Source organism: Cryptotermes secundus, unplaced genomic scaffold (assembly GCF_002891405.2).
Source record: "Cryptotermes secundus unplaced genomic scaffold, Csec_1.0 scaffold318, whole genome shotgun sequence".
In the NCBI taxonomy this organism is placed as follows: domain Eukaryota; kingdom Metazoa; phylum Arthropoda; class Insecta; order Blattodea; family Kalotermitidae; genus Cryptotermes; species Cryptotermes secundus.
Window position 1 is genome coordinate 395,688 of NW_019730108.1, and position 22,923 is coordinate 418,610.

At 45.2% G+C, this 22,923-nt stretch overlaps 1 protein-coding gene across 2 annotated transcripts; it reads left to right on the top strand.

Moving 5' to 3' along the window:
* Positions 1–6,277: 6,277 nt before the first annotated feature.
* Positions 6,278–16,957, top strand: LOC111866134 (loricrin). Of its 2 annotated transcripts, XM_023854782.2 has the most exons (5): positions 6,278–6,315; positions 8,110–8,176; positions 14,980–15,213; positions 15,337–15,807; positions 16,425–16,957. In XM_023854782.2, exons 1-5 carry the CDS (start codon positions 6,304–6,306, stop codon positions 16,436–16,438), a joined length of 798 nt encoding a protein of 265 aa, XP_023710550.1. In that variant the 5' UTR covers positions 6,278–6,303; the 3' UTR covers positions 16,439–16,957. The 2 variants fall into 2 exon arrangements, with proteins under 2 accessions (XP_023710550.1, XP_023710549.1); XM_023854781.2 differs by having other exon boundaries at positions 14,980–15,807.
* The last annotated feature ends 5,966 nt before the right edge of the window (positions 16,958–22,923 follow it).

The window sequence follows — 22,923 nt, forward strand, 5'->3', positions numbered from 1 at the left end:
GACACCCGAAGATTCGTTACATAGATTTATTGTTTTGAAAGTTAGTGTTAGGTCTGCACCAAATTACAAACAGTAATCAGATGGCGAGCGAACTTGCTGTGGATTTCTGTTTGGACTGGTGGGTCGTTGCAATACATCGGAAGTCTGTTTCGGTGTGGAATACCGCTTCATCTGGAGACTGCGATACAGCCGCAAAGCACCTCCCTACAATTATCTCTGTCTCTGAATGAGAAATCTGCATAACGCAACACGTCACACTTTCATAGAGTGAGAAGTGGCAGTCTTCAATTGTTGGAAGTTTCGAAACGCGAGCTATGATAATTCCATTTGTCTCGATGTTCAGTCCTTACAAATAACAGACTTTGGCATCGAGGCGTGGGATGATAGATATAAAAGAGGAATAGAAGCGTCAGTAAGTAGGAGACCATGTTTTCCTCCCAAACGTTTGTAACGATTCACCAAACTACACGACGTCACAATTCAGAAGACAACAATTGTCATGTCTATACCAATTTTTACGAAAATAATTTTTTGTTCAATATTTTTATGGGGGATGGATGAACGGATATGGCGGTATTATGTGTGTTATGCCTTTTTTAACGAAAGTGAAAAATCGTCATTATAAATTGGAGACCCCTTTGAAAGAAGAACATAAAAATAAATTATGGTAAGAACTAATCGACTACTTTCTTTCGACACGACAGGGAGCACATAGAAAACGGCGTCTTCAACAATTCTTCGTTGCAGCAGGAGCGTGTTTACCGAGCTGTTACCTAGCTACGATAGTTCTGTACAGTAGACTGCTGCTGGCTCACGACAGCACAGTGAGTTCTGGTGTCGAGTTCCACGGGACACACTACCATATTTACTGCCTGACAGCTTTGGGAGCCTAGAGACAACCGCTTAAGGGTTCGGGTGCCATGCTATCCATACCAAGTTTCATAAAGATTGGTTCAGGCATTCAAAAGTCGCTGGCGAGAGGAGAGTGGGTACACAGATATACAGAGAAAAGCCTCCTCTATTTTTTTTAATAATGAAAGTAGGCTAAAAATGTAGCATGAGAAAATGAAACTCTTGAAGCCGGACGAGTTGTTTGAAATGTCAGACAAAAAGACGACACTGCAGTGACGAACTGCGGTGCACTGAATGCGAGGACAGGTCTTGGCAAACGTCGCGCTGACCCAACCGGTTTCAGCCTTAGAGAAAACATGCTAGCTGCCGGCTCTTCAAAGCAGGGTTTGGGACCCAGAAGAGTCAGTCATCGCGATTTAAAACAATCCGAATTAAACCATTTTCCGCGGAGGCTATCCAATTAACTTTCCAAAGTATGGAATTAAAATTCCGCTGCTTTTGTCTCAAAGTCACTGCTTCTTACCTCTTCAAAAACAGAAGCTCGTTCTCCCCCAAAGATAAATGTCTCTCATGACTTTCCTTTTTCTCCTACTATTCTACTATTTTTTATATTTTGCATCCTGTTATGTATAATGAAACCTGCTGTCAGGTGACGACAATAGCATTTGAAGCTGGAAACGAAAGCCACAGTACCGGGACCAATGCAGAGCAACCGTAAGAGGACGAGGTTCACCACGGACTGTAGCGCTCTCAGAAGAATAAGTTGCGTATAGTTGTTACTGGTATTGCGGCCGTCTACACAACGGTCAGTGGTTTGATGACCGTTTCGTGTGTTACGATATGCTGGCTGTATTACGCATAGTGGGGGGGTGCAGTCCAGTTGGTTCCACTCGGCACGGCGGCCACTGGTTGGCCTATTGTACCTGCTCCGGGTGATTATGATGATGGAGAATTTGGTGGAATGAAGATCGGCAGGAGAAACCGAAGTACTCGGAGAAAACCTACACCAGCGCCACTTTGTCCACCACAAATCCCACTTGACCAGACAGGGTTTGAACCCGAGCCGCGGCGGTGGGAATCCAGCGACTAACCGCTTGAGCTATGGCGCGGCCCTATGCAGGCTGTAACTGAACACCGCGGACAAAATCTGGCATGAGAACAAGTGTCCATACGAACATGTGTCCCGAAACACTTTATTTGCGAGTTAAGAGTACATTTACAATAATCACTCGAAAAGCCCTCCATGAGATTCAGTGCATGCCCTGACACGCCGCATCCGTGCAGAGATGCAGAGGCTGTTGCTGAGAGTCTGACAGGCGTCGACACTGCGATGTGAAGTGTCTGCATACACAAGGGCTGTGAGGTGTCCCCACAGGAGCGTGGAGGTCGCGCAGTGCGTCCTCCTCTACCTGTCCATCGGCCATGAGAACATTTCGCACAGCACGGAGCACCAGCATGCATGTACCCAGTAGCTCTTGCAGATCATGTAAGTAGGTGCCTGTAAGCCGATGTGGCTACCCATGCAGTGGGTCCTCCTCTACCTACCCATCGGCCATGAGAACATCTCGCACAGCACGGAGCACCAGCATGCATGTACCCAGTAGCTCTTGCAGATCATGTAAGTGGGTGCCTGTAAGCCGATGTGGCTACCCATGCAGTGGGTCCTCCTCTACCTACCCATCGGCCATGAGAACATCTCGCACAGCACGGAGCACCAGCATGCGTGTACCCAGTAGCTCTTGCAGATCATGTAAGTGGGTGCCTGTAAGCCGATGTGGCTATACATGCGGGTCTACCGAACAGTCCCTGCCCACACATTGATGCTGACCTGCTGCTGGGGTCTATACAGTATTCATTCAGCTATGGCTCACAGACCAAATGTTCTCGGAAACATACTGAAACGGCCATTTTCTCTTCGTGCCCAGAGTTCGTCCGCACCTTTCGGTTACATCCTGTATAAGCTAATGGACGAATTATGGAACAACTATTCTGAGGCAAGTTCGGCACTAGTTGGAGGTGATTCAGCTACACATCCCAGCCGCTTTATCCTCAGGAAAGAGCCCCTGATGTCCAATGAATAGGAAGTTGGATGGGCCCCAGAGCAGGTGCTGGGTGCCTTGCAGTAAGGCATGAAGAGCAAAACGAGGTGACCACATCTTTCAGCCATTTAGTTTTAAATATCAGGAAACGCTCTCAGGCCAACCACCCGCTGCGCTGTCTGCATCCGTGGGGTAGACGGTGTACATCAGAGTCCCAGAAGAGATGAATTGTTCGTGTGTGTCTCACTTGGATTGATTCAGCCCGAACGCACAACTCCGTGTTTACAAAATCTCACCACTGGACACCTAAAGGAGTTCCTTTCAAACTGTAATTTCCAATTATTTTTCGAATTAAAATATTTTATAAAAGTATTTCCGCACACTTTCACAGCCATCAAAATTCACATTTCCGGCTGTTAGCTCAGAAACAATGAGCATAACCCCATTCTATAGAAAGCGACCCCGTGAAGCTACATTACACATGTGGTACAGGAAAAGGCGGCAGGAACTCGCGCTTCGGCATCTCAGCGTGAATCTGCGCTGAAAACTGTGCATCAGGCAATCTACGGCATCCACGGCATCTGACGTAGGGGAAAGTAGATACCGCTTGACCGTTTCCACAGTTGGACTTTTGTCCTTAGGTGGGTGGCGCTTCCAAGCGGTAAAAGCATGAACTACTAACAACGAAGAACGTGCCGTGCTGCTTTCAATGTGCTTAGAACAAAATTGTTTGAAAAATTCTTACAGTGAATTGTTGCTTGGAGGGTTGTATCTTCTGTGTTATAATGCCATGTAGTCCGTTGAAAGTCAACCGGGATTTCGGAAGAACATGTCGCTTCCATCTTCAGGGTCGAAATATTTGGATTGTGCCATATTTTCAAAGCACCTGTTAGTTCTCTTTATGTCATGATTTTGTTCTGCATTGTGGTGACGAGCCAGCAACATATACTTAGTTTTATCTGCGTTTACTTCTAGACCAACCTCTTTACTGTTACTTAGTTAGCAGCTCAGAATAAGCAACGTCCTATGGCAGAACAGTTAGTGAATAATATATTTGAAACCGTGTGGAAGGAAGCGGCGGTGGCATAGTTTTAGGCATTGTCTCGGCATTTACCTGAGGGCTGAAGAAAACCACGAAATAGCTCAGTTAGTATTGCTGGTCTCCACACTGAGCCATGTTAAAGTTTCTTTCAGTTCGCGTTTTCACATGGTTACAAGAATCAGAATTCAAATGTTGTCATTCCGACATATTTATTGACGGTCTCTGTGCGAGAAAGGCAACCATTTCAAGTGCACGCTACGAAGCTCGTGAGTGTGCTGCAGGTCACGGCGTGTCAGAAGACGATAAGAGTTTATCTGCGCTCTGTAATGGCAGAGGAAACGGCTGTCCCCATGTTGAGATACTGAAGAGAAGATTCTGTGCGTGTGAGAAAGCAGCCAGACGGGAGACGTGAGGGGATGATGGGGCAACATGGGGCGATTGCTGTGTGACGTCACACAAACCGAAAGTTTCTATGTAATGTCCGTGCAATAACTTAATTACAAAATGCGTTTCTTTTTGGTTCATATATTCCGGCGCCTAACGACTGCATGAGTTACGCATGTCTGACGCGAAACACGCGAGAGTGAAATATTGTGGCCTAGCTTAAAAAAAACGTAAAAATGTAAACTGTCCCTCTGCTTAATTAATTAAGCATCATGCCATGAAGAAGTATGGGGGGTCCAAGTGTAGCTCCATATTCTTGATTCAGCACTGGATTAAAAGAATAAAACAAATCTGTTACAATGCAGTGACTTTCTTTTTTCTTGTAATGATGTTATGGAAGTTAAGATCAACTGCTAAATAAGCAACTTCGAAAACGTACTCATAATAATAACAATAATAATCATTGGAAAAGCAGCCCCTTTGAGCCATGGCCTTCCTTAGAAGATTCTGCCACAGTGCATACGGTTATCACTTCTTTGGATTTCGCAACAGTATTCTTTTTTACAGAGCAAGGTCGTAGCCTTGCGTCCAACCCCCCCAGACTGGAGGACCAGGTCCCTGTATTTCTGTGGTTCAGTTATACCCCTAGGCGCCGGGTTCCCTTTCAGTCGTCCTCTTCGACTCGCTGGGCTACGCTGGAGGTGGGGGGTGGAGTCCAGTTGGGTCCACTAGGCACGGCAGCCACTGATTGGCCTATTGTACCTGCCCCGGGTGATTATGATGATGGAGAATTTGGTGGAATGAAGATTGGCAGGGGAAACCGAAGTACTCGGAGAAAACCTGCCCCAGCGCCACTTTGTCCACCACAAATCCCACTTGACCAAACCCGGGATCGAACTCGGGCCACCGCAGTGGGAAGCCAGCGATTAACCGCTTGAGCTATGGCGCGGCCCTTACGCTGGAGGTACTCGAACCCGCCTCCACGCGGGGCATAATTTTAAGGTACGAAACCGAAATCAGCCAGGGCGACTAAGGACAGGCATTCTTGTTAGCGCACTGACGGGCAGAAAGCCTGGCTGCTTGCCTAAATCCGGGATGTTTAACTGATGTTTGACATATTCTTGCCGTGGTTAAAGAAACATAACGTTACGGAAGCTGGCTCTGCTGCCGTCATCAGGTGAAAACATGAAACTTCCTCTGCCGGGTCCATGAGAGGGAGCCATTTCAATCCCAGGACGAGATAATAGAGGCAAACATTGTCCCTGTACCTAGTTAAGTACAATGTCATTGGGGCACTCTTAACTTCGGCAGTGGGTGGAAGTGTGTGGTCAGCTGCAAGTCCCAGCCACTTTGCTGCAGCCACCGGAGAGGAGGCTGGGTGAGCCCCAGGGCTGGTCTGGACGCTGTCTGCTTCTGGTGGAAATGGAACCCCGATCCCGTGGTCGCCAATCACATAGCCTAGATACTACACTGACTGAATTGTCGCGACTCTATAATATTAAATTAAATCTTCTTATATTTGAGAGAAGGGACAGTGAGCGTGTGACTCAACACGTAGTTTGCGCACCCGTCCCACGCATACTAACTGCAATCTTTTAGAAAATACTGACCTGTTTGCGAAAGCAATGGCCATGCCCCGGAGTACATCGGATGGTTACACGACTCATAACCAACGCAACGAATATTGAACAAAAACTGAAAGTTCAGAGAAGCCTCCTCAGTCCCCTCCCCCTCGGATCCCGACTGCATCCGGGAGACGGTTCAAAGTGGGAGAAAAGAAAGTAGTGAGTGAGTGACACGTCACTGGAACTAGTCCACCGGCAACCCTATCGCTGACCTCCAGAAGGGGCACTTTCCCCGTAAGAGAAGGGGCCTGAATCTCCCTCCGCCGTGGGTACTCAACAAGGTCATCGCAATATAAAGGGCTGAACAAGGAGATAAGTGAACACAGTCACCGCCACGCAGGATCTGAACGCACTCCACAACATGGATCATCGGGTGAGTTCAAAAACTTCTGAAATTCCGGAGTTTACACGTGTTTCTGGAACGTCAAGGAACCACAGAGGCGTTCTATGCTTAGCAGGGCTACTGACTATATTCATTCCAATGTCAGTTACGTTCTGAAAAACTTCCAAGTGTACGTGTATCAGTCTGCCTTTAAATAATTCTGTTCTCAGTCGATGTCGACTTGCTCCAGTTACTGGTGGAATTATGCTTAAGTTCTTAAATTCCAGTGGTAACTATATGTACCACCCGCTTTAACATACCAAAACTCTGCATTCTGCCCACACAGTGTATCTGTGTGTTCCCTATGGTTCTCACAGTAAACAGCGACGGTTTCCCTAAACAGCATTAACCGTTTGGGCTCTGTAGTGGAGACGTAATGTTCCCTGTGAGGTACGGACTGAATCTTCAAATGCTATTCAAGCTTGCATGAGCTTCGGGCTCCAAATGGCAAATAAAGTGTGTCTGTTTAATACTGGAGTACACATATTTCCAAATCTATTATTTGCAGCCTTGCGTTCACCAGCCGTCATGACTTCAATTTATCGAAAACACAAATAGACTTCCCCCTCCACTACACATATTCGTATTTATTTAACGGCACTGGGATTAGCTCTGACTAAGCAGCGCATAAGTAATCCCGTGAAGTGGCGGCAACTTCTCCGACACTTCCCCGTGGCGTGGTGCCTAAGCATCAGTGCGTCTCCTCAGCAGTGCAGGGAGTGGCAAACTTACGCTTGGGAGGCACATGACAGACCACGGGGAAGTCAGGAGCAGGCTAGTTTTCCCTTCTGTTATCCCAAAACGTAATTTTCTCCGTTGTTTCGTATGAGTATGAAGCTTGGGCTCTCAAATTAAGGACCGTGGGGGGGGCACAGACCAAGATTGTCTGAGCAAAGGGTGCTGAGGAGAATAGCTGGACCTAAGAGGGAGGAGGTAACAGGGGCTGGAGGAAATGAATTATATGAAGAGGGCACGCAGCATGCATAGGAGAGTGGACAAGTTTATATAAATTTTCAGTAGGTAGATATGGGCACCGGCAAGACATATTCTTAGATGAGAGAACTAGGACGGCAGGGCATGGATTGGATTCATTAGGCTCATAATATGGACCAGATTGCTATACGCCCTGCCCATCTCATCCTCCTTAATATCTGTATGTTCATCCTGATTCTGTCTGGTGAACTTTAAAATAATGCAGGCCTTCATTACGCTGTCCTCCCCTCCCCCATGTGCCCCAATATTCTCGCCCCCTTGCTCTTGTGAAGACGGTAATGAACATTCGAGTTTCATAAAATGCTGTGAATTTCTTTACCATCTGAGAAACTATAAGCTTCTCATGAATTTAGTTAGTTTGCTATTCATATAAGTTCCGGGATACGGTGTACAGTGGGCTACGCCACTCTTCCCAATTGATTGCCCACAATCTAACGTGACGTCATGTAACATATGCAGTTGGCAGGGCGATGCGGGAGGGGCCAGGTTCGCATCTCGGCACGGACACCGACAATCCTGACAGTACCTCAGATCTGGCCACGACCACTTCCTTCCACACATGCAACAATTCGACGCCAAACAGTTTCATGCGATGAGAACGTAGTTAAATAAACAGCAAACTGAATGCAGCGCAGCAATGCATGCTTCAGCGTCACGACATGAAGATGTATGGACGCGTGGAGGCAGAGATCCGCGCATTATTAACGTGGGCACTACGGCTAGCTTCACCTTCCGGCCACACTCTCTCGCCTTTGCTGTAATGATTATACCGTCACGTGATATTGTTTGCAGGTGTGTCTCGTGGTTCCCCTGCTGTTAGCCATTGGTCACGTGCTCTCCGAGCCGCCATCACATGGAAGTAAGTACTAAGTTTCAGCCAACTTAATCCAAATTTCATCAGTTAACTTCTTTAATAATCACATATGCTTATCTTGGTTCAGGGCTGCATTCTACATGCACTGAGAACCGTAGACTGATAGTCTCTCAGCTAGTCAAAAACATCCCCACCTCTTTATGCAACCGGAACGTCCACTGCCATGCTCACAAAAGCCCGTCACTGATCCCTATCCTGAGCCAGATGAATCCAGTCCACACAACTTGTCACCCCATTGCTTCAAGCTACGTATCCTCCCATCTACGCTTAGGTATTCCAAGCGGCCTCTTGCTTTCAAGTTTTCCGACCACATCTCTGTATGCATATCTTATCTCGCCATCCGTGCTATACGCCCTGCCCATCTCATCCTCCTCAATATGTTCATACCGATTTTGTCTGGTGAAGTTTAAAATTATGCAGGCCTTCATTACGCTGTCCTCCCCTCCCCCCTGTGCCCAAATATTCTCGCCCCTTTGCTCTCAGCCTCACATGTTAGTGTCGTGACATGGGCCACGATTTGCCTCTTCTACATCATTCTCAGTTTGAAACTCACAATCATTATTCCATGCGACGCTTCATAACGCTTTCAGTTGACAAGGATTCGTTTATTAACCCCAAAAGTGAGAGGTTTTCACAAAGAGAACCTCCCACACATGACGCCTACATTAGTGCGCAGGCGCTACTGCCGACATGGCGAATTTTTGGTTCCACAAGTAACTTGACTGGTTCACCGCCTCCAATAACATCCCTAACTAGATCTTCCTTTCTCTCTGCTTTCTCTTCTCGTCTGCATTTCATTCGGTTAATTTCTGTCATGACTCACACTTCCACAGAACGCGATCGATCCCAGCTGAGATTGTGCAGCGAAAGTAACAACACGTCATAGTTTTCGGTCAGTACAAGGAGAACAAGAAGTTCTTGGAAGAACTAATCGCGCACTTTCCTTTCATACGACACGGACCGCATAGAAAACGTCTACAATAAATCTTTTTTGCGGGAACGTCTTTACCGAGCCGTTGCCTAGCAACGATACGGGAATACATATACAGGCACACAGACCGATGGGAGGAATTTATGAAGTACGCCGTTGAGACGGGCTCAGGTGCCGTGATACACACGCCCAGTTTCATACGCACTGGTTCGGGTATTCAAAGACTAACGGGGGGCGGGATATACACAGACAGCATGGAGATTGCATAAGCCTACTTTAAAAAAATGGGCTAAAAGAAGTTGTAAATATGTAAACGTAAGTATGACATGGGTATTGCTGCACACATAGGAACCAGAACATGACTCACGCTTACTTGCGCTCTACTGGGCCGATAAACGTCAAAATTAAATTCGCCAGCCCACAAATTCCCAATGCGCAACTCGCTGCGAACATGTTGAATAATTTCGGGGCTGCTTCCTACCAGCAATCATCACGGCACAGCCTTCCTTAGGAGAGTTTGCCATACTGCATCCGGCTGTCACTTCCGTGCGTTTCGCAAGTCGTCAGCCCTGCGTCCAACCCCCCTCCTGGAGGACCAGGTCCCTGTATGAGTATTTATGCAAAAAAAGGTAAAGATATCCCTGTCACACTCCGTGAAGGTCCATAGGGTTGTCAGACGTCGAGGCTCACATATTTTCTAGAAAATCGACTCACAGATGGCGATGAGGTTGTCAGCCTTAGGCGTCGGCCGCCCTTTATCCCCAGGAATCTTCCTGGTACTCATTTCTGTTAGAGGCTGAGTCCACCCCAGGGCCATAGTGCGGCTGGAATGATCAGGTAACTTGAAAAATCCACTTAATCGGGAATCGAACCCGCCACCTTCCGGCTTGTAGCGTAGTGCTCCCGAGTATTTACGTGGCCAAGTTATACTACCGGGCACTGGGTTCCCTTTTCGTCGCCCCCTACGACTCGCAGGGCTACAGTGGAGGTATTGTATCCCGCCTCCACGCAGGGTTGCCTTGGCAACAGCGTCCTGTTATTCCACAACCGTCAAAGCGCCTCTGAATAAACCAAGCAACATACGTCGTAGAGTCATTAAGTTCGTGGAATGTCGTTTTATCGCATCACATTACAAGGTATTCACATACACTTAACAGATCCACATCTGCCCTCAAAATAGTTGCTGTTGGCCGCTATGCAAGTCTGCTAACGTTGATATCGCTGCCGAAAACATCGCTGAAACATATTGACAGGAAACTCCCGCTTTGCGGCCATTCCACGAACTTATTGACTGTGGTAGTATATACACAGCAGAAGGCCGACTACTCGAATTGCTTTATAACGTTAATGTGTAACTGCATTTATTAATTTCTCACATTTCATCTGTTTCAGCAGTTTTTTAGTATTAGAATAACAGTACTGTACATTAAGAAGTGTTTTCCGTGGATAGGAATTCAATTCAATTATCCAAATTTCAGACTATCTGAAGTGCTTTGTTACTAATTAATTAGGATAATCGGCTTTCTACCGGGATGGCTCAGTCGGTATAGTGATTGGCTATGGGCTGGTCGACCAAGGGGTAGGAGTTGGAGTCCCGGTAGGGGCAAGAATTTTCACTTCTCCATGTCGTTCAGACCGGCTACGGGGCCCACCCAGCCTATCCAATGGGTTCCTGGGGCTCTTCCCCGGAGGGGTGTAAAGCGGCCGGGGCGTCAAGCTGACCGCTCATCTCCTGCTAGTGCCGAGGTCAAGAGAACGTGGGTGTATACATCCACTCCCCAATACCTCTTCATGGCCTAGTATTTAATTTGTTAAGCACAGGGACAACTTCAATTATTTTGTTTACCTTTAATCGACTCTCTACAGTGTGTGTGTGTGTGTGTGTGTATTCGTACATAGCGAGGTGCAGAAAATGTTGTTGCGGGGGGGGGGAGAGGCGGGAAAGTGCCGGTCACTTTCCAGGAAGTGAGAACAAGCCCAAGGTCTCTCACAGCCTCGTCCTCCGGGTCAAGGTGGCAGCTTTCATGGTCACATGCCTTCGTGCAACAGTGACACTTCTCACAGCAAGCTTCTCCACGCATGGGGGGGGGGGCTAACAGGAGAGAAGGCTCCACTACGCGAAGCACGAAACACACTCAACAGCCGCGTGGACTTGCAGTCTCACAAACCGCCTGTTCCTAGCGTGACGTACGCATTAGCGCAATTGTGTGGTCCTGCACTAACTCCATGAGCTGAGCCCTTCTTGAGAAGCCGTCAGTTGCGCAGCTACTCAAGAACTTCCTAACTCTGGCGGAACCCGAAGGTTCATTACCGTACTCACAAGAGGCCTCTACCAGTACCTATCCTGAGCCAGATCAATCCAGTCCACAACACCCCATCTTATCTCTCTAGATCAAATAAAAATTTTACGTACTACTACTACTAATTTCCTTCCTTCGAAAATAACTTATTCTTTAAGTACTATACACATTCTGCCAACGTTAATATAGTTTCACGACATCGACGCTGACCTCTAAACTAATTATGTTATTATATAGTAATATATAATTGAAACCAAATGAATTGCAGAAATTATAGGGAGCGCAATAACGCTAATACCACTCGCGCTTCATTAGCCAATGTGTACCGGGAGTTCTTGCACCGGGGGTAAACAGGCCGGGGCGTGAAGATGACCACTCACCTCGATCTAGTGCGGAGGTCAAGAATTGTGGAGCTATACCGCCATTCCCATACACACCTTTACGGCGTGGTGTTTAATTAATTAAGCACGGGGACAACTTTAGCTTTTTCACATTTTATCGAAAGAAATCCATAACAAGAGAAATATTGAGAGCTACGACTACAAGTGAAGTGATACACGGACACCAACAAAACCGTACGAACCTTTGAGGAAGAATGGAGACAGTCTGCCTTGCACAGCTGCCATTTTGTTACCGCTCGAGGAGGATCACAGAAAAGGGCCCTGACGACGTGACGCCACACAGATCTGCAACTACAATCCCTAGGAAACTCTCGCACGAAACTAGTGCAGATTCATCGTGTCACATGGATCTGATCCACAGCAGGTGGCATGTGACCTGCTCCGGTTTCCAAACATGGCCATGCCGCATCTGCTCATGTTGTCACTGAACCCAGAAGACTGTATCACGGTTATCAAAATGCTGGCCAATGGATGCCATGAAAATACAAGAGGCTTAAACTTGGCGGCCGTCAAACGTACGACCGTTCAAGTGACTAATCTGCCGTTGTAGCATACGATAAGTAAGATAGACATGACCTGCCTTGCAAAGCCTTGACTGGCAGAAGATGGAAGAATTTTCAGTAACACGCTATATATACAATACCTAACACTCGACAAAGGTGAAGCATATTCGGAAGAGACAAACCCATCTTCTCGTCAGAGAGGACTATAACCGTTAAGGGTTTAGTTGGAAAACATTCTGGTTATGAGCCTCAAGCAGCTTGGCAGCAAATTTCCAGTCATAAAGTAACTCTGAGATGAGATAGTTGGTTTGTTAGAGGACTGCTGGGGTTCAGTTGTTGTGAGTTGTTCATGTGAGAAGCTGGTAACTGAGGCATGGGGACAGTTTGGGGACCCAGAGGAAGCGGAACGTCGGCCGTTGGTAGCCGCTACCGAGCAACGGCTAGTGAAGACGTGACTGTGGAAATTAATGTGTAATAGTGAACTGTAAAATGTAGTCACGCGTTGTATCAAAAGAGTCCAATAAAGCCGACTGCATCTCCAAACCCCGTCTACAGTCACGCTCCAGATACGTGACAATATTATACATGGCGTATTGTTACTATCGCGCCTTACCTCTTAAATCGGATGCTTGTTAAGAGACTGCGGGCTGCACGGTTGTGTTTCGATTCCCGGGAAGGGCAGAAGACGAAAAACATGCTCCACCCCCACAAATCCTGGCTTCTTTTCATATGCACAACGGATCCGATAGATCTGTTTCTTTACTCTGTTAAAACACACGGTGCTGAAATACAAATAGAACTTGGTTGCTTGAAATTTCCTTGCCACTCGGGCTGCGCGAGCATATCAACACTGGTTTCATTGTAATTCGCTTGCAGCCACGTGGCAAGCTTTCGAAACAATTTAATATTATTGCTACTGAAACATAAGTGAAGGTTATACTTTCATTTCTCTCGTATGTAGCCATAGCCATTAAAGTAAACTGCATACAATTCAAGTACGTAACATGTCACTTTCTCTTTGACCCTCCGCTCACTTATTGACCATTGTTGCGGTCATCTGAGCAAAAGAAAGGACTATTAAATTTTCTAGAAAAGGCCAATACAACAGTTGTACTGTTTTAACCGATAACATATTCACGAGGAGTACTGTTAGAATTAACATAACGTGACATGGAAAACTGTTGGCTTTGGTCTTTCGTTAGTGCCATTAAAAGACAAGGTAAAGCTGTCCCATGTAACAGGCTGTGAAGGCCCATTGGGTTGTGAGACGTCGAGTCTCCAAAATTTTCTAAACAATCGGCTCACAGATGGCGGTAAGGTTGTCAGCCTTACGCGCCGGCCAGCCTTTACCCCCCAGGAAGATTCCTGGTACTCATTTCTCTTAGTGCGGCTGGAAGGATTAGGTAAACTGAAAAAATCCACCTCATCGGGACTCGAATCCGCGACCTTCTGGCTTGTAGCATAGTACCTCAACCAACTACGCTACTTTCTTCTTTGCCTTTTACCGAACAAGAGTATGACACCATAATACATTTTAGAAACGGCTGTCAATTCAGTTTCAAGAAAGCTGGTCCAGCGAACGTCGAATTTTTAACCTTGTATACAGACGGGTAGTCCCCTTTTTGACGAAAAGCCGGCGGCATGTAAAACTCGGTATAGTGAACTATTGCAGAGTCATGCAGAAACAAGCGAATGCGTTCCTATTTCCGGATACAGGTTTTAAATTGTTTCCTTTATATCAGACTACACAACTCTGCCATTTTCTTATCAAGCTATGTTACGATTTCGCCGTTAGAAAACCCCATTCCGCGGTAATGAAATCACTGAACAGTGATGGAAACGTGGTCTAAATAGCCCGAGATGGGTTCAGTTCACTGCCGGTTTCACACGCTTTCTCCGAGACTGCTAATGATCGAACACAATGCATACGTTACACATATGGTACAGACGTTCAAACCCAGGGGCGCCAACCTCACTATACCTGTTATTACTGACCAATTGCGTTATTCAGATGTTAATAAACATCCTAGTTAGAGTCCCATCGATTCATCAGATTCGTCATAGAAACCTGGCACTGGCCCTTATCCTGAGCCAGTTCAACACAGTACCTCTTTTGGCTTGTTTTGGACTTCATCCATCGTCTGGTATGTAAAAGACAGAAGACCACGACGTTTCGGAGACTGGATCTGTCTCCGTCTTCAGGTGGGCAGGGAAGGATAAACCTACTCAGTTGGGCCCGTTAGAAAGAGCTAGTCTCAATCCTTTCAAGTCTATCTCAGCTCAACACAGTTCTGCAAAACCTCCCAACCCTAGTTATCTTGCAAAATGACTTACTATACGGCGTTAACAAATTCCCCAGAAAAAAAGGTACACATTAAATGACTTTAATGTAAGGTAATTGAACAAGGGTTAAATTTGATTACAGCTTCTGTATGAGAATCAGAAAAACACAACGACCGCTAATCTTGGTGGCAACAACACAGAAACATAAATGTGCAGTCTGGTTTAGACGCAGCTCATAAAAACACTGAGGAATTTCAAGTACTGACAATCTGTCCAATAAAAACTGTGAACGTTTTATACTGACCTCTGTACACAGATGGCAGAACTAGTTACATTAAGTTGTTCTGTTGTTTGTGCGTGTCGGTTTCAGGTTACAGCTTTGGTGGAGGCGGCCACGGCGGGTTAGGAGGTGGATACAGCAGTGGCGGTTTCAAAGGAATCAGCAGCGGGGGCCATGGAGGTGGATATTCCAGCGGTGGAAGCCTGAAAGGATACAGTCTTGGAGGAAGCAGCTACAGCAGTGGCGGTGGATACAGCGGCGGTCACGGAGGCGGATATTCCAGTGGTGGAAGCCTGAAAGGATACAGTCTTGGAAGCTTTGGAGGTGGTCACGGAGGAAGCAGTTACAGCAGTGGTGGATTTGGTGGTGGTCACGGAGGAAGCAGCTACATCAGTGGAGGATTTGGAGGTGATCACGGAGGAAGCAGTTACAGCAGTGGCGGATTAGGTGGTCACGGAGGAAGCAGTTACAGCAGTGGCGGATTTGGTGGTGGTCACGGAGGAAGCAGCTACATCAGTGGCGGATTAGGAGGTGGTCACGGAGGAAGTAGCTACAGCGGTGGAGGATTAGGTGGTCACGGAGGTAGCAGCTACATCAGTAGTGGATTTGGAGGTGGTCATGGAGGAAGCAGTTACAGCAGTGGCGGATTTGGGGGTGGTCACGGAGGAAGCAGCTACATCAGTGGCGGATTCGGAGGTGGTCACGGTGGTAGCAGCTACAGCAGTGGTGGATTAGGTGGTGGCCATGGAGGAAGCAGCTACATCAGTGGCGGATTCGGAGGTGGTCACGGTGGAAGTAGTTACAGCAGTGGCGGATTTGGAGGCGGTCATGGAGGAAGCAGTTACAGCATTGCAAGTTCTGGAGGAGGCCATGGTGGAGGTGGATATTCCAGTGGGGATCATGGGCATGACGACATCGGTAAGTTATGATTTAATTTTGTGTTAACAGATTTGTTTAAACTTATTGGAATTATTTGATGCATAGAAAATTAGGAAGTTTACTGATGTGGTACAGCAAGAATACACTTACCATCCTCCCCCCCGCCAAAAAAAGAACAATGGCACCCCCACTCCTTCGTGAAATGAAGAAAAGGGTTTTTAATTTATTTAAAAGAAATCAGAATAAAGAAACAATGCCAAACAAAAACTGAGTCAGGATGACACACAGGCTCCTGGCAGAGACTTCATTGTAACATTCAGGTCATAAGAAACATATGCGCTGTTGTGGGCCGTATAACTCACAGCTTCCCAATGTGATGGTTCCAAATGCACCATTAGTCCAATATAGGATAAACAGTACATTGTTTTAGGGGGGGGATGGCTTTCTAGAACTTAGCATATGCTCCACATCAATACAACCAAGCCAGAGAGTAACCAACACACCATGTGTGCGTGTGGGTCCAGGACTTCATTCATTCCTACATGTACTAATGATGTCATAAGGCATTTAAAGTAGGTTCCTCAAAATCAAGTGCTCTGGAACTAAGCAGACAGTCTCTACCACCACCTAACTTGCAACAATCTTCATTGTTTCAGGTGGATATCCTTGATACAGTGCTGCCAACAACTCATCTATTTATTGCAAAGTTCTTCTCCTTCTTTTTCATCTCCCCCTTCTCCCCCGCACTGGAAGGGCTGAGTCCGTGACATCATCAGTGGCACATCTCTCCGAAGCACTAGACCAATCCAAGGAAACGCGTTCTCCTGCCACCCTGCAGCTGCATTTAAACAGCAGCAATTCCATGGACTTGCAGCAGGTGGCAGGGAACACAGGCTGTCCCACGATGCAATGACCACACTTCAGGAAAATACAGTGCAATCATTTGAAACAGAAAAGTCCTACTAACAGTTCCGTCTCCCACCACACCGTTATGAAGCTCACGCAGTAAAAACAGCATAGGTAAAGTTGTCAGTGCCAAGCCATGAAGACATATGAGGGGGTGAAGGTATAGCTCCACCTTTCTTGACCTCGGCCCTAGATGGAGATGGTGGTCAGCTTCATTCCCTGGCCACGCCGTCCCCAGTACCCACCGTATAGGAGGCTGGGTGGGCCCCAGAGTCAGTGTAGATGCTATGGAGAAGAGAAAATCTTGCACTGCCGCGTACTGAAACTGGGCCATCCAGCCCATAGCCCATCACTGTACCGACTCTGTCAAGCTAACATAATGCAGCACTGAGTAGGAAATCAACTTCCTTTTTACCAACTTAAGGGTTCATAAAACCAAACTGTTACCAACTTGAAGGTTGATAAAGTGTTTCAGTGTGGAACTCTGCAGTTTGGAAAACACTGCTCACATTCCATTATAGTGGGACTACCATCTCCATTTTGAAATCTGCATACAGAATGCATATTGCCACCTACATCATGTTCCAAGATGAAGGGCATTTCTCTAATGCTTTTGTACAAGGAAACCACACCAGCCAGATACAAGAGTAACACTGAGAGTAAATGCATTATGCAGACTACACTGACGGTGATGATGCGAACTGCTGCTTGCTGGACATGTGCCTCATACGACCTGCACAATATGCCTTTGAGTGTGAGAGCCTCAGAACAGCATCAGAACTGCCATCATTTGAATGAGAAGGCTCAATGTTAGGACACATATGATAAACTTCGTTCTACTTAAGTTAATTTCATACTTTAACTTTGTGTCTCCTTTCCCTCCAGTTAGCAACGTTTTCTTTACAGGTTACTTGACAATGCTGTCAATTTCTAGGCTACACATTAACTGGACAGGATCTGGAAATAATCATGGCTTAACAGAATTTGTTTGGAGGGACTGAGGAAAACCACTGAAAAGCTCAGTCAGGATAACCAGTGCCCTTGCTGAGATTCAAACAGAGGACTTCCCAAATCACTGCTACAACAACCTGTCTGGCATGAGTTGGCAACGTGATGATGTCTGAAGTAGCAAAACTGTGAATTCTGACTGAATCCTACACATAAACTCTCCGTGAAATTCTGCCAAATTTCAAGCCCTGGAAGATATATGTTGATAACTAATCGACTGGTGCTTCAGATAAGAGACGTCTCTTGCAATGGAACTGGGAAAGGGGGGCATGTGGATGATGGCAATGAAATACTGGACATTTTGGTCATAACACTGATATCCATCCTCATCTCATTTCTGTAAACAGTCTAGTTCCTGCTAATATTCTGTTCTGTTGCAATGTGTTGTATGGATGAATGTGTGATTTTTTGTACTCTTTCAAAATAAAATTATTTTTGTTTACAATTCAACATCAGAATCATTTATATAACAAAACAAAACAAAAATTCAACATCATAAATAAATTATATCACTCAGTCACTCAAGGAGCTGAGCCCTTCTTGAGAAGCCAACACTTGTGCAGCTAAAATTATTTTATATACACTCAACTCTCGATTATCCGGGATAATGGTGGGGATGGAAATCACGATTAATCGAAAACCCGGTTAAGACAAATTTTATTAAAAGTAGTACTGTAATACTGTACCTTGATAATACTATAGGCCTACCCGTATTTAAATTTATTCAGCCTCATTTTTATGTCATCTCATGGCCTATTTAATACTTTTTTTTACATTACACTGAAGTATAAATTAGTTATTTCAATCACAGTCTTCAACAGCATCCCACACTTTTTATGAATATTCACACTTAACACTTAAAAATATTTAATATTGTCGTTTGCTTTTTCGCGGCATTTTCCTTTTTACGGATATCCGTACGAAGCCTGCGTAATATTAGCTTGTCACTTAATAAACTATTCTCTTCACTCTCAAGATAGTCTAGTAAGCATTCCAAATGATTAAGAGCAGCACCATGTGATATTTTCTTACTAGCAGCACTGTCCACCTCTTCCTCATTCTCACTTTCTTCCTGCTCTTCTGGCTGCACCCCCACTGAACTTACGATTTCGTCACTGCTTAACATTTCGAAGCCCGGCTCACACGAGTCACAGTGAGACCACTCTCTTATATTTTCCTCGTTGACTTCTTCACCACCATGAACTTGGTTAGCCAATTTTATCAATTCCACGGCTATCTCATTTTCACTGAATCCAGTGAATCCATGGATTTTGTCATCTTCATTAGTGGTGAAAGGCATCAGTTTCTTCCATGAATTTTTCAATATAGATGGCTTTACTGTATCCCACGCTGTTAAAATCTAATTGTTTAACTACACCTCTTTTTCCCAACTTATTGATAATTTCAAGTTTCTGTTGAATACTTAACACAACACGCTTCCTTTTACACCCTGACATTTTGCTAACACACTTGAAGATTGATACAAAGAGACTAACTGGGGCGGTGTATCTGTCCTTGAAACTTTCCACAAATCCTTGTATTCTTTTACCCCTACCCTAGAACATTGAGTTAGCATTACAGGACGAAAAAATGCAGAGCTCGGTTCACACTAGTGTGAAAATAGTGTTACAACTCACCATGTGAAACAAACGTGAATGAATATTAAACAACATATAAGCCTCAAAATAGCCCCAGTAGCGCCGGTTAAGCCACAAACCGGTTTATCCGCCCCCGGATAATCGAGAGTTGAGTGTATGTATATATATGACTAGTCATGGAGAAGTGAAGATAAAGTAAATAGAAATACCAAAAATGCAATTTCTGTGTACTAGCAACTCACCCCTTCTACCAGCAACCTGTTCAACAGAGTGGCTCTTTTTTTACTGCACTGCTTGAACACATGAAAATTTGTGAGATCCATAGTTCTCGTGGACGTCCTCAGATGCAACTGCTGGCAGCATGGCATGACAGATCATTACCAACTGCCTCCACCTTTACAGTGGAAGGGTGTGCTCCACAGCTGAGAGAGGGCCAATGGCAGAATGTTGAGGAAGAGAGAGATCAGGATATAGTTCTAGGGGAGGAAGTGCAAAGGGGAAGATATCAACATGATTTTGGGATGAGTATCAAAGAAACAGACTTTGCAGTAGGTTGCTCCACGGAGTTCTGCTCTGAAGATGGTGTCAACATATTTTCTAGAACATCAGTAACATTCTGCCAGACTATACGGCAACATATCCGAGCAGACAGGCGTCCTGTGGGCTGCACTGTTCGGTGGATGGCCTCTGACAGGGCACACCTGTCCACAGACTTGAAGTATGCTTCATGCAAGTATTCTCGTACTTGCCACTGCTCACAGCTCGTGTGGTGAGTCTGTAACCATATTTCTGGAGCCCTACTTGTAACCAGTATCCCACCATTCTCATCATCCTGAAGAAGCATACCTATTCTTCTAGATGGCAGCACTTGCAGCACAGGGTGTCACCACGCTGGTGCAATGTCCCTGCTGCTAGTGCTGCTCAGAAACGTGGGGGTGCGCGGGATTTTTGGACGAGAGGTGAATGCTTTGGTGTATTCGTCTTCCCTGAAACAAAGCACACAGTAACGAGGTCATACACCATGCCCCCTGTCTACACTGGAATTAGTCATGAAACATTTCTACATCACGTTATCATTCTCTATTTCCATGTTTACATACAAGAATTGTTCAAATGAAACCTGATCCCAGTGCTGTTGAAGAACAAGCTGTGCAACACAATGGACATGTTAGAGCAACCAGCAACAGTGTGACACAGAAGTCAGGGTTCAATACGCAAAATCAATCCAATGAGAACATGCACTCTGGACATCACCCCCAGTGCCAAGTACAGCTGTGAAATCTCCATATTGCTGTTAAGAGAAAGTATCCTGAGATGCTCAAGAAGGACATCAACATCTGTCCACTGCAATATGTTGGACCACCCCCACACAACCAAAGATTGTGGTCAGACAAATACTTCAAGGTCGTGTAGTGAAGTGACTCAAGCACAAGCCAAGGGGATTACTTGTGGAGGGGATCCATCAGCTGGTATGTCAACAGGACGTCTGCCTCACTGCCCTGCAGTGGCAGCCAGTCCTTCGCCCAGAACAATTACCAAATGGGATTCATTTGAACAAGTCTCATAGCTTGTGTTATGTAGAATTTAGCTTGGAAAACGTGAAAGGAAAAAGACACATGGGAGATTCAGGTGAACAGGAAATGATATTGCCAATGCCATCAATTGACTGGCTGAAGTTCACTTCTTGCCAGTGCTAAACATGTTAATTGACGGGCTGTTGTTGCTGTGTACGTAAATGTCATTTTACCTTACAGATGTCACTCAAATGCACAGAGAGTGTAGTATGTTGAAGTGTGAAAGAATCAAAATATGTAACTGTCGAGTGGATTTCACTTGCAGTCTCCCATTTTTTTGGCAGCATGGGGGCATGGAAATGAATGTGTTAGAACAGATTTTACAGAAATATAGAATGAAAGTGCAGACTAGACGTAACTGGCTAAGTACAGGGCCCAATGGTGGGCTCTTATGAAAATAGCAAACTTTTGGATTCCATGAAAGCAGGGAACATCTTGTCAGTTTCCATAACTGCCATGTAAGTTCTATACTAGCAACACAATGAATTGTAAGGAAGCTAGGTTGAATTCCCGCAAGTGTTACAGCCCAGAAGATGTGTCATTCAAGCTTATCCAATGTGACACTATCTTGAAAACCTGCCAGTAGAGCAAACATTTTTATGGTTTAATAAGACAACAATAACAGAACAAAACTAAAGTGAACCACCATTAAAGTTTATTTGGGGAGAAGTGGATCTGAACACTGAACTACAGAAAATTTTACATGGTAAAAACATATGGGAGCCCTGAAAACAGCTGTCTTTTCTCAAAATTCCAATTCCCCTCATGTGAAGAAAAAAATATAATGTACCCCTGAAAGGAGCCATTCTTGTACTTATCATTCCCACTGGCCTACACCAGGGCCACTATCCTTAAACATTCCTTGAGATCTCAGTGACCCTTTTGTAACAGTCCAAACCTTTTAATACTCTTTAATGGACGCTATGTTCCTCTTCAGCCATTTCAATAGAGTGACTGATTTATTAGGGAGACCCATCCATNCTATCTTGAAAACCTGCCAGTAGAGCAAACATTTTTATGGTTTAATAAGACAACAATAACAGAACAAAACTAAAGTGAACCACCATTAAAGTTTATTTGGGGAGAAGTGGATCTGAACACTGAACTACAGAAAATTTTACATGGTAAAAACATATGGGAGCCCTGAAAACAGCTGTCTTTTCTCAAAATTCCAATTCCCCTCATGTGAAGAAAAAAATATAATGTACCCCTGAAAGGAGCCATTCTTGTACTTATCATTCCCACTGGCCTACACCAGGGCCACTATCCTTAAACATTCCTTGAGATCTCAGTGACCCTTTTGTAACAGTCCAAACCTTTTAATACTCTTTAATGGACGCTATGTTCCTCTTCAGCCATTTCAATAGAGTGACTGATTTATTAGGGAGACCCATCCATTAAGAAGTTATGACTTGCTTTTCGCATTTTGACAGGAACAACTGCCTTGTTTTGTTACCTGCAGCTTGGGTGACCGCTAAAGGGACATGGCCCATTATGAAAAGGCAAGTCTGTAGTTGGCCGAACATGTAAATGTTGTTTTGCTAATAGGGTAGCTGTTATAAAAGTGTCTTCGAAAGGGTGTAATTAGACCCTAAACTAAGAAATAACCGCTTTCACATGTAGGGTTCCGGGTTCAATATATTTGGATCTCTTTATTCTCAAAGTTAGTAATGTTATTGTCTAGTACTGATGGTATGATGAATTGGCAGTTAAAATCAGCCATTAGGAAACTATTCTTGTCTGGGAGAAAGGCCGTCGGTTCAAATCCTATACAGTGATGAAGTGACGCTCCCGCAGAATAGAGTGGGCAGAAGCACTTGGCATTTTGAATTCACCAGAGGCAGACGTATTGAGCTGCACTCTCCAAGTATATCCAAATTTAACAGTCTTTATTTGGTTCGATTAATCTTTGATAATAATAAAAGGGCACATTACTCCGTACTTGCCAATAAAGTTATAGTGTTTGCTTCTGAAATAAATAATTTGTGATTAAGCAGAAAATAGTGTCTTCGATTTGTATCAGTGGACTAGCTTTAAATGTGTAGTCTCCCTGTTGCCCCAGTTATTAC